Source organism: Sabethes cyaneus, chromosome 3, assembly GCF_943734655.1.
Source record: "Sabethes cyaneus chromosome 3, idSabCyanKW18_F2, whole genome shotgun sequence".
Lineage (NCBI taxonomy): Eukaryota > Metazoa > Arthropoda > Insecta > Diptera > Culicidae > Sabethes > Sabethes cyaneus.
Window position 1 is genome coordinate 59,675,644 of NC_071355.1, and position 17,726 is coordinate 59,693,369.

The 17,726-nt window shown below is 39.6% G+C and overlaps 1 protein-coding gene across 1 annotated transcript; it reads left to right on the plus strand.

Moving 5' to 3' along the window:
* The first annotated feature begins 1,773 nt into the window (after window positions 1-1,773).
* Window positions 1,774-7,083, plus strand: LOC128739630 (uncharacterized). Its single transcript, XM_053835126.1, has 3 exons — window positions 1,774-2,115; window positions 2,242-2,498; window positions 2,910-7,083. The coding sequence occupies exons 1-3, from the start codon at window positions 1,774-1,776 to the stop codon at window positions 7,081-7,083; spliced, it is 4,773 nt and encodes a 1,590-aa protein (XP_053691101.1).
* The last annotated feature ends 10,643 nt before the right edge of the window (window positions 7,084-17,726 follow it).

Below are 17,726 nucleotides of genomic sequence, written 5' to 3' on the forward strand. Positions count from 1 at the left end.
GAAAATCGAAACAGTAATGATTGCACTGTGCGGTTTTGTTACAATATGTAATTCTTTTTACATTCAGTCTTGCACTTAGGATGACATATACCGTTTCCCAAGTAGCATGCTTTCATCACATTGAGTTACAACAACTTGTTTAAAACTAAAATTAGTCATAAACGAGTTGCTGTAACCAACTGTGCTGCAACTGTCCTGCTTGGCCTACGTGAACTATGAAACCATGGGCAGTTGGGTTGTAATCGTGTAAATGAGGCAAGGCATCTAATCTCAATGTTGCATAATGTGTCATGGTCATCAAAAAACAAAAATTTTATAATTTGTGTGTTGTAATCACAAAAAGGGATGGAGCTTAAAAAACCAATCTCAATATAGTCTTCCAAGGGACAGTTTACGAAACCAAACGATGGCTAATATCTGTTAATATTGAATATTGGCAGTAAAAGATATTACCACACTCGGCACTGCATATCGGAAGCTCTAAATCAATGGATGCTCTCAGCAAATTACCCTTTAAGGGTTCCATTCGATATTAGAAAGCATATCATATCTGCAAACATATTGCTTTCTAATAACGGTTTGCTGTTGTGCCAGACTGCTACAGCATTTGCTCAAACCAAGTCGATACTGATGAAAGCTTATAAAGATCATTCAGATTTGGGGAGCTAAATTGCAGGATTTTCTCATTGTTTGATATAACCACCAGCTTAGTCATATTACTGATGCTATTAAACGAATAAATGGTCGTGTTCGATTGTAACTTTACTATCCGCATGACCCTCGTTATCAGTAGAGCGTTATCAGCATTAACCGTTCAACGATTAGGCTTTTTGATTTTCCCGCGCTCGATAGGCGTCGCTTTAGGCTACTATATAAGTAGTAAATTTACATCCATTTTGAAAAATTATCATCATTGTTATATCTCGAATCAAGTGATCTACGATAGCACATTTTTTGTATCCTCTATTATTATAATTAATTATTAAAAATAAAGTTATTAGTCGTTAGTTGGTGTTTGGTTAAAACTACGACTATTTATTTCGGAAAATATATCTCGGCCAATTTCGGATTACACCGCCATATCGGAATTTCGGATAGTTCCGATAAACCTACCAGTGCACCCTTAAACAGCTGGTCCTTCGAGCCGGATCACCAAAGGAAGGTGATCCGAGGAACCAGCCGCTAATTTTCGGATTGAGGAACATTTATTCGACGTAATATTCGTTCTCCTGGTTTTATCGAAGTGCGGAAGCTTCGATACACGACCGGTTTACCGCCATTGCTGTGGATTCGCTTTGAGCGTCATAAAATATAAGGCATCAATTTTTTATGTAACAGGTTAGTGGCTGTCCAACAAAATTTATCTGAAAGATTTGTGCTGTACTCGGTCTTCATTTCCATATACAACGCATACGGACTTTGCGACTTCGTTTGAGGAACTACGGTCGGAGAGGAACAACGGTCACTTGATTCATTGACGAAAATTATCTGGTCTCGTCAATTTGGCTTGGTTAACACCACAAACATCTGTAACAAACATATTCGGTTTGATTGCTGCATTCCATTCGAGAGCGACGTTCGGTCGCTGAGCATCCAGTATCCAGCGTCCTACATCCAAGCTTTAACAGTGTTAGAAAGGGAATCTAACCTAGGCGCTTACAGATAACATAATAAATAATACAAGGCTCTTTATTAAGAGCCAGAAGGTAATTGGCTCTCCTATATATTTAATATTCTGAGGTTGCGCTACTGTGGTCTTATTTTTTTGGTACCATGCCGCCTGCTACAACGTCGAAAGGGAAACCTCCTACCCTCAACGCTCTTCAGAAGAAGCTGAAAGGATTGCAGACATCATTCAACAATGTGCATAACTTCATAAAGGAGTGCTCGGAAGCCACCAAGGCCAGCGAATTTTCGGTACGTTTGGAACGGCTAGAATTACTATGGGACAAGATGAATGATACGATCGACGAAATCGAATGCCACGAAGAGAATGTAGATGTGGAATCACCGGTAAAAGAAAGAGTGGACTTTGAAAATAGATTCTTCGAGTTGAAGGCGTTTCTCATCGATCGACTGAAAAACGATCCCGAAGCTGCACCATTAAATCAATCTGTACGGCCCACCGAACCACTCACGACACACGCCAAATTACCACAAATAAGTTTACCAAAATTTGGGGGAAAAATCGAGGAATGGCTTAATTTCCGCGATCTATATATGTCGCTTATTCATTTGCAGCCTGATCTCCCAGAAGTTGAAAAATTTCATTACTTGAGAAGTCAATTGGAAGGAGAGGCACTCAATTTAATCAACACTCTTCCGCTTACCAAGACAAACTATATGGTTGCTTGGGATATGCTGGTCCAGCGCTATTCGAATACTAAGATTTTAAAGAAGAAAAACGTCCAAGCTTTGTTCGAGTTGCCATCCATACGACGAGAGTCTGCCGAGGAAATGCACTCTCTTTTGGAATCGTTTGAAGCAACCGTGAAATCGTTAGACCATACTATTGATCAACAAGGAGATTATAAAGATTTACTCTTACTACATATGCTGAGTTCTCGTCTCGACAGTGCCTCACGGAGAAGTTGGGAGGACTTTTCATCGTCGAAAGAACACGACACAATTAAGGACCTGACTGGCTTTATGCGCAGAAGAATTCACATGTTAGAGGCAATATCAACTAAACCAGATTGCACTAAGGCAGAATGCAGCCAACCAAACAAAAGAAAGCTTCTTCCGACGACTAAATCGTGCAACGTTGTATTGAATACTGCGTCTTCCAAACGATGTTTAAGCTGTTCGGACAATCATCCATTGTATTTGTGCCCTGTATTTAAGAATATGCAAGTCCAAGAAAGAGACAATCTGTTACGAACCAATTCATTATGCCGTAATTGCTTCAGACGTGGACATCAAGCCAAGGACTGTTCTTCTAAATATGTATGCCGGCACTGTAGGGGCAAGCATCATTCTTTGGTATGTTTCAAGGAAAACGGTAAACCAATTGGGTCAACTGATACTTCAAGGGATACAGCTACAAGGAGTGCAGACGCAGAGGCGGCGGCTACCAGTAACAACACGGTACATGCTGCAGCTGCTCAGGTGACGAGCTACAGCTCGATTAAGGTTCCAGCGACAGGTGTTCTTTTATTAACGGCTGTGGTGGTCGTACAAGACGAATCTGGTAGTCATCATTTAGCAAGAGCCCTATTGGATTGTGCTTGTCAATGTGATCTCGTTTCTAAAAGGTTTAGTCAGCTGCTTAAATCGAAAAGGCAGTCTACGAATATGGATATTATTGGAGTCAATGGAAAGGTGGAAAAAATTACGAACTTCGTAAATGTAACAATTAAATCGCGCGTCACTAATTACCAAATACCGGTGGAACTCAACATTCATCCTTGTTTGTCTACTACAATACCAGGTTTATCTCCTACTGCAAACAATTGGAACTTACCGGAGGGAATACAGCTAGCCGATCCGTCACTGTTTGAGTCTCATAAAGTGGATTTGATTCTTGGTGGAGGATCATTTTTTGACTTCTTTCGCACTGGAAGGCGTATACCTCTTGGGAAAGATATGCCTTTGTTTGTCGATTCGGTTTTTGGCTGGGTTGCAAGTGGAAAATACCCAGTTGTGCATAATACAGCAGCGGTTAGTTGTAACGTGGCAGTTACCAATAAACTAGAAGAGTTACTAACACGGTTCTGGCAGAGTGAGGAGATCGGCTTAGACAATAAATTCTCACCGGGAGAGCTTCGATGCGAAGAGCATTTTCAACAAACTTTCAAAAGAGATGCTGCTGGCCGCTATAGCGTCTCGCTTCCGAAAGACGAGGCAATCTTACAACAGCTGGGGCATACGCAGAACATTGCCTGTTATAGATTTCATCAAATGGAGAGGCGATTAGAAAGAGATCCGGAGCTAAAGAGGCAGTACCATAACTTTATGCTGGAATATGAACAGTTGGGACATATGCGGAGAGTGCCTGATGAGGATGTTACGAAGATACAACGTTTCTATCTGCCTCACCATCCAGTGGTGAAAGATTCTAGTAGCACGACGCGTGTAAGGGTGGTTTTCGATGCATCTTGTAAATCATCTTCGGGTGTTTCTCTCAATGACGCCCTATTAGCTGGACCTGTAGTACAGGAGGACTTGCGAAGTATAATCCTGCGGTGCAGAACTCGGTTGGTACTATTAGTTGCGGATGTGGAAAAAATGTTCCGTCAAATTAACATTGACAAGACGGATGCCCCACTGCAGAGCATTTTGTGGCGTTCAACTACTGACTCGCCACCGGCAACATACGAACTTTCTACAGTAACATACGGGACGAAACCGGCACCCTTCCTTGCAACAAGGACATTAAAGCAATTGGCACTGGATGAAGGTAAACGATTCCCACTGGCAGCGGCGGCGGTTATGAAGGATTTTTATGTCGATGATGTTATTACTGGCACCGATGACGCTGAACAAGCAAAAGAGTTACGATGTCAGCTTGATGAGCTATTGCAGTCTGGTGGTATGCGGCTTCGAAAATGGTCTTCGAACTATGCTTCGGTGTTAGAGGGACTAAAACCAGAGGATTTGGCAGATTCAGTGGCAGAAGGCATTAAACTTGATCGTGATCCATCGGTTAAAACATTAGGCTTGACATGGTATCCCCAAACAGACGCATTTGCCCTGCAGTTGCAAATCCCATCTATCTCAAACGATCAAGAGCTAACCAAGCGGAAGGTATTATCTTATATAGCGATGCTGTTTGATCCTTTAGGTCTGATAGGAGCGGTTATAACAACAGCAAAAATATTTATGCAAACGCTATGGCAATTGGAAGACGACAACCAACAGAAATTGGATTGGGATTCGGTTCTGCCAACAAGAGTAGAAAATGAATGGCGCACATTTCACGAGCAGCTTCCAATACTTAAACAGCTACGGGTAGAAAGAATGATTATTATTCCTGGGTCGGTGGGCATGGAGGTCCATTGCTTCTCGGATGCCTCAGGAAAGGCTTACGGGGCAAATTTATATATAAAATCCTGGAATTCAGCTGGTCATGTTAAGGTAGCGCTACTCTCTTCCAAGTCACGAGTGGCCCCATTGAAGACTCAGTCCATCCCGCGGCTCGAGCTTTGTGGTGCACTAATGGCAGCAGAACTGTTCGTCAAGGTGAAGGAGGCTATCGACATTGAAGGGGATGTTTATTTTTGGACGGACTCGACAACAGTGCTGCGCTGGTTACAGGCTTTACCGACTATATGGACGACATTTGTTGCCAATCGAGTGGCAAAAATACAAAATATCACGGAACGTTGCCTTTGGAAACATGTTCCAGGTACACAAAATCCTGCAGATATGACGTCACGCGGTATATTTCCGGAAAGTATAATTGAAAATCGCGTTTGGTGGGAAGGTCCTGAGTGGCTGGCTTTCAGTATTGATAAATGGCCAGTACAACATGAAATTACAGATTCAACAGAAGCAGATCAGGAGTTTAAACGGTCGGCAGTTGGGGCAGTTGGCGCTTGCAACTTAGGTTTCAACGATTGGTATTTTGCGCGTTTCTCCGAGTATACGACATTGATTCGGCAAACAGCATATTGCCAGCGGTTTATTAAAAATTTTCGGGTCAAGCTTCAAATTGGCCAATCCGTGCCGGGGCCAATAACAGCATTAACGGCACCAGAATTACGTACGGCAGAGTTGACAGTGACTCGACTCGTTCAACAAGAAGCTTTCAGTAAGGAATATCGAGCGTTGTCTCAGGGTAAAGCCATTCCCAGGCACTCGCCGCTTCGTTGGTTTTATCCGGTGCTTTCACACGATGGTGTTATTCGTTTAGGAGGAAGGTTGGGAAGATCGCAGGAGTCAGAGGAGGCAAGGCATCCTATGGTGCTGCCTGCACGTCATCATTTAACTAAATTATTGCTGAAACACTATCATTTAAAATTGCTCCATGCAGGACCTCAACTAATGTTAAGCAGCGTTAGGCAAAAATTCTGGCCGCTCGGAGGACGGAGCGTAGCAAAACAAATAATCCATCAGTGTCTGCGATGCAGTCGTGTAAAACCTGCAACTATGCGTCAGTTTATGGCAGAACTTCCGGCTTCTCGTGTTACAGCAGCTAAAGCGTTTTCGACAACTGGCGTTGATTACTTTGGCCCAATATACATTCGTCCGGGCTATCGTCGAACGGCAGTGAAGGCATACGTGTCCGTGTTCGTCTGCTTCACCACAAAGGCCGTGCACTTGGAGCTGGTCGGAAACTTATCTACGGCATGTTTCATTCAAGCGCTGCGTAGGTTTGTGGCAAGGCGCGGTTTCTGTTCCAGTATCCACTCTGATAATGGAACTAACTTTGTTGGGGCCAGGAATCAGCTAAAGGAGCTTATGGAAAATCTCAAAAGTAAACATCATCACAACGTGGTGGCAAGGGAGTGTGCCAAGGACAACATCCAATGGCACTTTATTCCGCCAGGTGCACCCCACTTCGGAGGATTGTGGGAGGCAGCTGTGCGTTCGGCAAAACATCATCTGCTAAGAGTATTAGGGGAGATACCTGTTTCGTACGAGGACATGCTTACAACTTTGACCCAGGTGGAAGCCTGTCTCAACTCTCGACCCTTAACGCAGCTGACAGACGACCCTAATGATCTAGAACCACTAACTCCGGGACACTTTCTAGTGGGTGATTCTCTCCAAGCGGTTCCGGATACGGATTTTACTAATGTACCAGCGAATAGGCTCAACCATTGGCAGGCAGTGCAGAAGAAGGTGCAAGATTTCTGGCGAAGATGGCGTGTCGAATATTTAACTCAACTTCAAGGGCGATCCAAACGTTGGCAACCACCTGTAGCAGTTGAACCAGGTAAACTAGTAGTTATTCAAGAAGATAATGTGCCTCCGATTCGATGGCGCATGGGGCGCATCCAACACACTCATCCAGGAGCTGACGGAGTCGTGAGAGTAGTTACACTCAAGACGGCAAAGGGAGTTTTTCAGCGACCAGTGGAAAAAATTTGTCTGTTACCGGTTGCAACAGTGACAGAGGATGGAGTTCCACAAATTTAATAGTATTTCAGAAATTTGCAATTTCAGCAGGGGTCGGAATGTTCGATTGTAACTTTACTATCCGCATGACCCTCGTTATCAGTAGAGCGTTATCAGCATTAACCGTTCAACGATTAGGCTTTTTGATTTTCCCGCGCTCGATAGGCGTCGCTTTAGGCTACTATATAAGTAGTAAATTTACATCCATTTTGAAAAATTATCATCATTGTTATATCTCGAATCAAGTGATCTACGATAGCACATTTTTTGTATCCTCTATTATTATAATTAATTATTAAAAATAAAGTTATTAGTCGTTAGTTGGTGTTTGGTTAAAACTACGACTATTTATTTCGGAAAATATATCTCGGCCAATTTCGGATTACACCGCCATATCGGAATTTCGGATAGTTCCGATAAACCTACCAGTGCACCCTTAAACAGGTCGGAAATCTGAATGAATTGAAAAAATTGCCGAGGAAGGAAAGCTTTTCAGTTGATTTTTTTTTGTAAAAAATAGTAAAAATTTTAAACTTTTCGAAGCACGTCTGTGTCTCTGTTTGCCAAATCGCATACAGTCAGTCCACAATCATGGGTCACATACAAATATGGGTTATTTTATTTTTAGATGCGTGAATATTATACTACACTAGTTAAACCCGAATCTTACGATCCGGAAAATATAAATGTCTGTTCAGAATTCAGAAAACTGCGGATACATTCCATTGGCCAGTGTTTGCGAAGATGCTTAATCTTTGTATTAGTTCTTTGAGTTCTTATATTGCACAATATAGCTCTAAGATGTTGTACATAAAAGAATCAGCCGGAAACTGAAACCAATAGTTTTTATGGTCGTATTGGATTTTATTTAACTGAATAAAAACTTCTGGCTGTTTGCAATATTTATGTAGTTTGATTAGAGTAAAATATTGCTTAGAAAATTTTTGATCGTTTGCTATCATTAACTTATTTTTTAAAATTTTGCGACTTGGTCCGGTTTGATTTAACACCGACCATATGATATCGCGACAAGCAACCGAGTTGAGCAGGACAGTCGAGCAGTCGAATCAAGCAATCGAGTCAAGCAATTGGGTCGAGCAGTTAAGTCGAACAGTCAAGTCGGGCAGTCAAATCGAGCAGTCTAGTCGAGCAGTTAAATCAAGTTGTTCAGTCAAGCAGTCCGGTCGGGGGTGTCCAGCGTCTCTATGGTTCAAAGATTCACGGGTACCAGCGAGCCACACGCCCTGGTGGGTGCTGTGGTTTCAAATCCGGTTATAATCTCTGATTATAGCTTGGTTCGATCCATGCACCTTCCAACATTGGACAAAAGGTAGGAGTCACAACGACAACTTGTTAAGCGTAGCTACCAATTACACCCCCCTCCCCCCTTGCCCTTGGGGAAAGAGTGGCCCTCCATCAATTGTAGAACCATTGTTTCAAAAAAATATTAATATTAATGCCTGACCGCATTTTAAGGTCAAAGACTAAAAGCACGAGTTTGGTCAAGTTAAATCAAACAGTCCAGCCGAGCAATTGAGTTGAGCAGTCAAGTTAAGCAGTTGAACCGAGCAGTTGTGTCAAGCAGTTTAATCGAGCAGTCCAGTCGAGCAGTTAAGTGTAGTAGTCCAGTCGAGCAGTTGAATCGAGTAGTCTAGTCGAGTAGTTGAATTGAATAGTCTAGTTGAGCAGTCGAATCGAGCAGTCGAGTCAAGCGGTTCAGTCGAGCAGTTAAGTCAAGCAGTTGAATCGAGCAGTTGAGTCGAGCTGTCGAATCAAACAGTTGAGTCGAGCAGTCTAGTCGAGCGGTTGAATCAAGCTGTCAGTTGAGTCGAGCAATCAAATCGAGTAGTCTAATCGAGCAGCTGAATCAAGTAATCGGGTTGAGCAGTTGAGTTGAGCAGCCGATTTGAATAGTCCAATCGAGTAGTTGAGTTGAGTCGAGTAGTCCAGTTGAGCAGTAAAATCAAGCAGTTGAATCGAACAGTTGAGTCGAGCAGTCTAGTCGAGCAGATGAATCATGTTGTCCAGTCTAGCAGTCCAGTCGAGCTGTCGAATTGAATAGTTCAGTCGAGCAGTTCAATCGTGCAGTTAAGTCGAGCTGTTCAGTCAAACAGTCAAGTCGATCTGTCCAATCAAGCAGTTGAGTCGAGCAGACGAATCGAACAGTTCAGTCGAGCAGTTCAGTTAAGCAGTCCAGTCGAGTAATCAAATCGAGCAGTCTAACCGACAAGTCCAGTCGAGCAGCCTAGTCAACCAGTTGAGCAAACGAGCAGTCCAGCAGTCGACCAAACCAGAATACAACCCATTGCTACGAAAGCATGACGTCCTGTCAGGGACCTGTTTTTAGTTACCGATAAGCCTCTTATGACGTCCTGTTAGAGACCTGGTTTTTGGTACAGACATAAGCCTCTTATATAAATAGATTATATAAATAGATGATTGATAAAATTGTAAATAATCCCTATAAATAATCCCTTTAATAACTATAAATAATCCCTTTCTAGAAAGATTCGATCGGAGAAAATATGAATCAAGGGAATCGTGTCCTCTAACCTCATTTACATCGGATTCTTACATACTCCGGGGGTATCTTTGTATCATGTGCGATCAATCGCTCAAAATAATTCCTAATAAAGATTGGACCAGAATCACTAATAATTATTTTGAAAATCAAATCTTCCATGAAGAGATTAGCAGCAGCAGACAAACAAATCGTTTTTGAGCACCATTCACTAGAACCTACTTCTGAGGCTCACTGTCAGTGTCAGAAGTCGATCGGGCCAACAAGATGTGCATGTTTTTGAGCTCAGTTGCACCGATTCGCAAAACCATCCTGTTGATTTTGATGGATTTCAGACAGATCGTGTTGTGCTAAAGTTAGATTATTTATAACTATTTCTGTTTACGAGTGCACTTATTTATTTATTTGTTTATTTAATAACATCTAGTTCAGCAGCGGTAGTCGATCGGCTTGCTGCTGTGCAGTGCATTGAAAGCTACGTATCTATAATACACAAATCAGTAGATATAGTAAGTACAACTAGTAGAGAAGAAAAAGGCGTGATGCTTTCCAACGTTTTTCCTTTATCTTGTTTACGAATCTGAAATTCACAGAGTCGAACGTCCCATTAGCATTAAACGAGACTATTTTCCACAGACAGAGCAAGGTTTCATGTGTACATCGGAAAGCTGCACTGTCGTTCCGGAGGAAAGTGGTTCTTCTGCACAATATTCAAGACAATGCAGGTTGTGTGTATGGTGGGGTAGATTGTTGCGGGGAATTTGTTCGTCGGCTGGTCGGTTTGCCAGAAACTGCATACGATTGTAGAATTATTTGCATTGCATTGCTTCAGCGTCGCATAGTGTAGCAGTTTTTGGACAAAAATAAATCAATTCTTAAAATTTATTCCTAACGGCTGACTGTGAAAAACTTACTGCCGGTTTACCAAATTATTCAATAAGCCTGTGACAGCAGCGTTAGCATTTTGGGCTCTGGGCTGTCAATAATAACACACTTTATTTCATTGTTTACAATCAGAACTGAAATAAGTCGTACTATTTTCCAATGACCAAATAATAACTAAACAATTCTGTAATTTAGTGTTATTTGTCCACTGTTCGTCGCTCCCAGCGATACTATAATACCTATGACAGGTAAAGGCTTGGAACGACTCTTTCTTGACAGCCCCTGAAGAGTCTGACTAAGTACTGTCTTTCTAGTTCTACTACTGTCGGATAGTTGAGTGTTATTATTGGTCCAAAGATGCGGTAAGAGAAGGATTTTCTGTGTAAAAACAAATTATCTTCTCGACTTTGACTACATCTACCGCAGCTAGTGAATGGAAAAGGTGTCTGTCTCGGTAATAGTGTATAGCAATAATAACTGAACAAACAAAAATTTATCCGAATAGGTACATACAACTGCAGGAGATAAATTCAAAACTTGAAAACCATAAAGAAAATCTTTGTGGTGAAACACGACCGCAAATAAATCAAGTTCCTTTGAACCTATAGCATGTTTTTGGCCAACGCAACATCGGCATAGCTGGAGCCGGAAACACTGTGACCGTAGCAGAAGAGGGCGTGTAAAGTAAATTCGAGAAAGATTTATCGTTTTATGTCAGCTCTTGGTCTTACCTATACCTACCCAACATGTATGCGAATAGGACATGCAAGTTGGCGTGTATCAGCAAAACTTACTAGGTGATGTAGTAAATAACCCGCTGTTGTTTTTCGTCGCGAACGTACAGTTAATTCAATAGTTCGCTATCGATATGATGAGATGGCACAAACTTTTCCATTGCTTGTTTTTTTTTTCTTGGTTGGTACGTCGTTATCATATATTGATATAAAAGTTTGGTTTGTTTTCACCTTATTTAACGTGCCATGTTATTTCCAAACCAGGATGTATGTATAAAACTTTTTTCTAGCTTCTGTATGGATAAAAGTTCATCTAACATTTCTAGGTTTTTTTCAAAATTATCACACATACTCAGGACCAGATGTCTCAAAATTAAATGAAATATAAACATAAACGGACTTAGTTAAAGAAAACAATACTTAATACTACAATCTACAAGGTCGTCTATTCTAAGGAAGTTTTCTTGTATATCACATTTTGTAATTAATTTTATTACACTTTTTATCATTTTGATATTGGTTTTTCCATAAGGGTGATTGAGAACAAGTGGCACCTGTACAAATTTATTGCACTTGACGTAAGCTTTAAGGTCAAGTACTGATTTCATAAATCCACTTGCCCTATTTTACCCTATTTTAGCACCATGGCACAGAGGAGTATTTGGACCTCAAAGCTGGTCAAAATGAGGAAAGTTGAAACTCGTTCAATCCCCTCCAATTAAACCTCGTTGTCTTCCCAGATACCTATCACACAATGTAACGTTAATGTTGAAACCATTTGTCTTGTTTACATCTTACATAGAGCTGTCAAACTTCGAGTAAAAATGGGCCATATATTTTCGCTCATGTAGGTAAGGATGCTGCCTTTCGCATTTCTAAGGCTATATATATCCTATCGACCAGCCGTAAAGTGGCTTTTGAAGCTCAAAGATTTTACAATTATTTGTAGATATAGACTTTACATTTCAATGAATATAATAATGACAAGCGAGCAGTATTTATTACAGCAAATTAGCACAAATATGTTGCTACTTTAAAGTGATATTTGTTTATGTTCTCACCTTTTCTCATCACAATCTTTGATGCCATTTGATAGCTTACAGTCCCAGGAAGAGCTTTGTGAGTGAATTTTTTGCAACTTTTTGCAAACTTATGAAATAAAAACTTTTTCCTAAATGATGAAATATTCAATTTCGCAGCATTTGAAAGATAAATTTTATGTCATTGTGCTTGTGAGACACCAGAGCAATGCTCTATAAAGTAATTGAACTAGAAATTTTAGGTATTAAAAGAGAAATTCGTCAAATTTCTATCAAATTTGCGCATGCTTTGAGTCTTTTCATTACGCAATTCATTCGAAAAGCGTGTTATCAGTCAAAAGGCCTGTTTTGTAAGAAGAATAAGTACATGCTGGATCTGGATTAGGTTTTCCTGTGATAATTTCCGGATGATCACCCATCGAAGGGATTCAATAATGGACCGAGAGAGAAGCATGCGCAGGAAAACGAAGGCAAGTGTTTAAGAGCTCACCTCTCTCTCTCGCTCTCTCTCTCTCGCTCTCTCTCTCTCTCGCTCTCTCTCTCTCTCTCTCTCTCTCTCTCTCTCTCTCTCCACACCTTTCTTTCTCACCTCTCTCTAATACACACCTGTCTTTCTCACCTCTCTCCCTCTCACCTCTCTCCCTCTCACCTCTCTCTCTCTCTCTCTCTCTCTCTCTCTTACCTCTCTCATATATATCTCTCCCTTTATTCACACAATTTCTAAAAACGTTTCCGTTCTTCAACTTCAGTAAAAGCAATATCAGAAAAGTTATGCTACACTTCTAGGTAGATACAAACATAATTCCATAAAAAATACTTCATAGAACTAATGATACTATTTTTCACTCATTACCGCTTGTTTACTCTAATAAAAATGATTAACAATACTTTTGACCAACTTTTCGGCTCAAATACTCCTATGTGCATGGTCGAAAAAAATTAAGACAAAGATCAATATCTCGAAAACTGACAGGGTGTCGATTATCCAGCGAAAATAAAATTCCCTGACCTCTCCAGGATTTTCCAGGTGTATTTCGAAAAATTCCAGACGCAAAATATCTCCTTAATTTCACTTATCAAAGTGTTTATTTGGCTTAATTGGTTGTTTAGTCTTGAATTATCATTTCCAAATGAATTCAATTTTTATGCAAAATTTCTTTTTATGCAAAATTTCTATGTGCAAAATTAAAATTAATTCGAACTTAACTAACGCACATCGAAATTAAAGAATCAAGATGAATAAAAATTACAAGATGTTTTTTCGGAAAAAAAAATGAAATAGTCTGTTGCTCTATCTGGTTGCCAAAGGGTTGTGGGATGTCTTGCCTGTTAGATTACATGTAATGAATGGGTATAAATCCGCTGTATAAAATGGGTATAAAACATTGTTGTGATTTTTAGTTCGGACGATGAAAAATTTTGATGTACGGATTTTAAAACGGTACGACGAATTTTAGAAATAAAGTCAGTAGCGTAATTTCAATAATAGTCGCTTTTCAGTGATTTCAAAGTTCACGGATCGGAAGGTAAGTGTGTTTTAGTCAAATCAGCACAAGAACTTTTGGAGTATTCATTAAATCCATCCAACAAATGATGAAAATTAGAATAGCTTTACTTATTACGACGGGAATTAGAAAAAAAAACCCTATTCAGAAGATTTCGTTTATTAAAAGAGACCTACACTCAAAATAAACCACACGTCCTTTCCACGTGAAAAATCACGTAAATTTCTCTACAGGCAGTTACGTGACTTTCAGCTGACTGTTATTGGAAAAAATAATAGCATCTATCTGATTTTCACGTTAACGCATTAGTATGCGTGCGAACTATCTGAAAATCACGTAAATAGTACAGGAAAAGCTAGATGGAAAATAATCACATAACTTTTCCTATGATTTAGACGTGAAATTTATTTTGAGTGCATCTTTTTGTACAATTAGTCACTAGAGTGGTTCACTTTTGCACATTACAAAAATTTTAACTTTTCATTCTTGTGATTTAGAGCAATATTCCCTTCCACAAAGTTGTAGATAATTTATTTTGCAGAAACTTTGTTGAAGAAACGAAAATTGTATCTCGTCTGTGTATAGCTATATAAAGATTTTTCTAGATTGTGCCAGGGTGGATCTTAAAAAAAAATAGGCTTTTTGCTCTAACATTTTTATTTGAGAACCAAATTAAAAACTGTGTTTGGATGACTTTTAGGCATAGAATGATGCTTTTTTTTGAAACCACTAGGTAGTTGCTATCTATTGTCTGAAGGTCTGAAGTTTTAGCAGTTTTTGTTGCAAAATATCACAGTTTACCACGACATTTGTCATAGTTTTGTTTCAGGTACGTGCTTTTAAACCATGAATTCTGATTTCGAAAATATGTGCCAATGGAAGTGTGAGATATTTTTCACACTTCTCCTATTCTGTAGAAAAACGCATTGAAAAAGTGAATATTTTTATATTTATATGAGGAAAATCACGCCAACCCGTATATGGGGTTGGCTGCACCTTCTCAGAATTCAATGAAACTTTGTGTGTGTAAAGAGTCCATTAATATTTTTTGAAACAAAAACGTTGTGGGTTGGAATCCGGTTATAATCTCACATTATAGCTTGGTTCGACCCATGCACCTCCCAACATTGGACAAAAGATAGGAGTCACAACAACTTGTTAAGCGTAGCTACCTATTACCCCCCCCCCCCCCCCCCCTTCCTTTCCACTCTTTCCCCTCCATTCCTAAAAAAATCCTTCTTCATTACTTTCCCTTACCGCCCCTTCATCAATTGTAGAACCATCGTTTCAAAAAATATTAATATATGCCTCACCGCATTTCAAGGTCATGACTAAAAACACGAGGTTTGGTAAAAAAAAGTTCACGTAAATAAGCAACTTTCCATACTTAGTTTTTCTAAAATTGATCTAGACTAACTTTTGGAAAGGGCTTTACCTCTGTATATAAATGTAAAAATACTCACTTTTTCAAAGCGCTTTTACTACAGAACAGGAGCCGATCAGGAGGCCATAACAAGGTTTTATCAGTTTAATAACACATTATGATATTTATAACATAATCTGTTAGAAATGAATGATTCAGGATCAAGAAACAATAACAAAAAAAATTAAATTTGTTACAGATTCTGATAGTTGTAACTCATTTAGATGTAAATGAGTAATATGGGTTTCACCAATGGAGCTACGCTATCGATGGCGAGTCACTGAATAGAGTCTCAGTTATCAAAGACCTTGGCGTAATAGCGAAGGCCAATAAAAACTTGAGATTTATCTTTCGAGTCACCAAGGAATTTCGGGATTCATAGTGTAGTGTGGAGCCCTTATACAGGTATTTGGTCGTCCAGATTGGAAGCCATTCGTTCGATACGCGCTTAAATATCTTCCATGGAGAAACACATACGATCTGCCTCCGTATCAAGACCGCTGTCGTTTGTTGCATATGGACACTTTGGAAGGACGACGGAAAATTGAAAGAGTCCTCTTCATTAGAAAGGTTTTAGTCGTCGAATTAGATTGCCATCCCAAGTTTTCTACGAAACAGAGAGTTTCTTTGACTGGACTTTAGACGCACCGAATATGGCCAGAATGAACCCATTCTTGTTATGTGTTGTTTGTTTAACAGTGTATACAATTATTTTGATTTTCATGTTTCATGTAGTAAATTCAAAGAACGACTGCTGCTCTCAAGAGCTTTTAATTAAGTTAGTTAGTAGTGTTTTTATTCATGTAGACAACAGCGTCAGATGAATTATTATTGAACAATATAAACAATAACTTGGTATAATTTTGTAAGCACCTCCTGATCGGGGAGAAGTGTGGAAAAATGCCATTACTTGGTATTTGCAGATTCTTGTACTTACTTTTAGACCAGTCATTCTGATTTTGAAAATATGTGCCAACAAAAGTGTGGAAAACTGTAATGTAATAGTAATATGACTGTAATATGACAAATTCATTCTCGAACAACCTTTTTGACCTCTGCAATTCTAACGCTTCGTTTTCTTCCGGGATTTTTACGGTTTTCAACAGAACCTGTCTCGACAAATCTGTTTACTGTATAGTATACAAATCCTCTTTTTATGCCGAGATGTTTGAGGGCACGAAAAATAGTGCTGCATGCAGCACCGTTTCGGAAATTATTTATTTTCAACGACCGTTGATTGGAACATTGGAAGATTTTCATTTACTTTTATAAGCAATCTGCCCTTTAAAACTTCAAAAGGGCGTAACTCAAAAATTCGTCGATCGATTTTTTTAAAATTGGTTCAGAGGTGTAGGATGGCAATACAATTTAACTGGAATTTTCCGTTTAAATGGCCTATTTTATTTTTTAATAACGGTATTTTGAAAACCGTGGTACGTGTACACCGAACGAGACACAATACGAAAATGAAACTACGTCAAGTAAGACTTAAGTCATGATGACACGCACACATGGTATTAGTTTGATTGTATTAATTGTATATGCCGTTGCAAGCATAAAATGATGTTTGTTCGAATATATATGTGTCACACTGTAGTTCTGTTCTCGGCAGAGATAGAAATTTTATTTCTTTAGCAAAGTTGCTTATTTTTACATTTTTTACAACTTTGCCAAAGAAACTATGTCTATGTTTTATTACAGTAAGCGATGACTAACTTTTCACACTTTTGGATTATGGGGAGTATTCTTACGAATAAAAGTGCTCAAGTCCCTAAATGCTAAAATGAAAGAAAAATACGCTAGAAAAAAAGTTCCACTTTGCGTCCTTTTGGACCACTGTGCATTGTCGCTAAGGTTGAAACAAGGTTTTTTTTGAGCATAAAAACTGCTTCAGAAATCACAGAAATCAATGACGCGTGTTTGAACCTTAACGCTATCATAAATGAGGCGTTAGACCTCACTCTATGTACCAGCTCAATAGTTCAAACCCTCAAAAGATCAAAACCTGGTGTGTCTCTGACAAATCTAATTTATCAAACATTGGCATATTATTTTTAATATCGGGACAAACTCTAATCATACAAACAGTTTGCCATGACGTCCCCTACTGGAATGAAACGTTCAGTAACCTCCGTCGGGAAGCCAGGCGCTTGTTCAACACGTCTAGGATTACGTCTAATTGGGATGCCTTAAGAGTAATCTTCATCAAATATAACGTAGACCAACGAGATGTTCAAAGATGAGTTTTGCGAGAGCATCCAGGCTCCTCCACAGGCTGCGCGAAGGGACGTGAAGGGAAAAGAATGGAAAATTAGGTAAATAATGGTTGTCGACCTAATGTGAACTTTCTATCAAGGTTAGTCAAGAGAGGTTTTCTGATGTTCAAATTTGTTTTTCACCCCCGCCGGGTTACCCTTGACGATCACCGAAATTTTCAAAGCGGAAACCGTTGAATGTATAAACAACGTCGATGGTTGCTAACCAATCATTCCGCGCACGTCTGTTCTACAAACTGTGAAAACTAGATCACCTATTTTAACTCACCTTGCTTTCTAT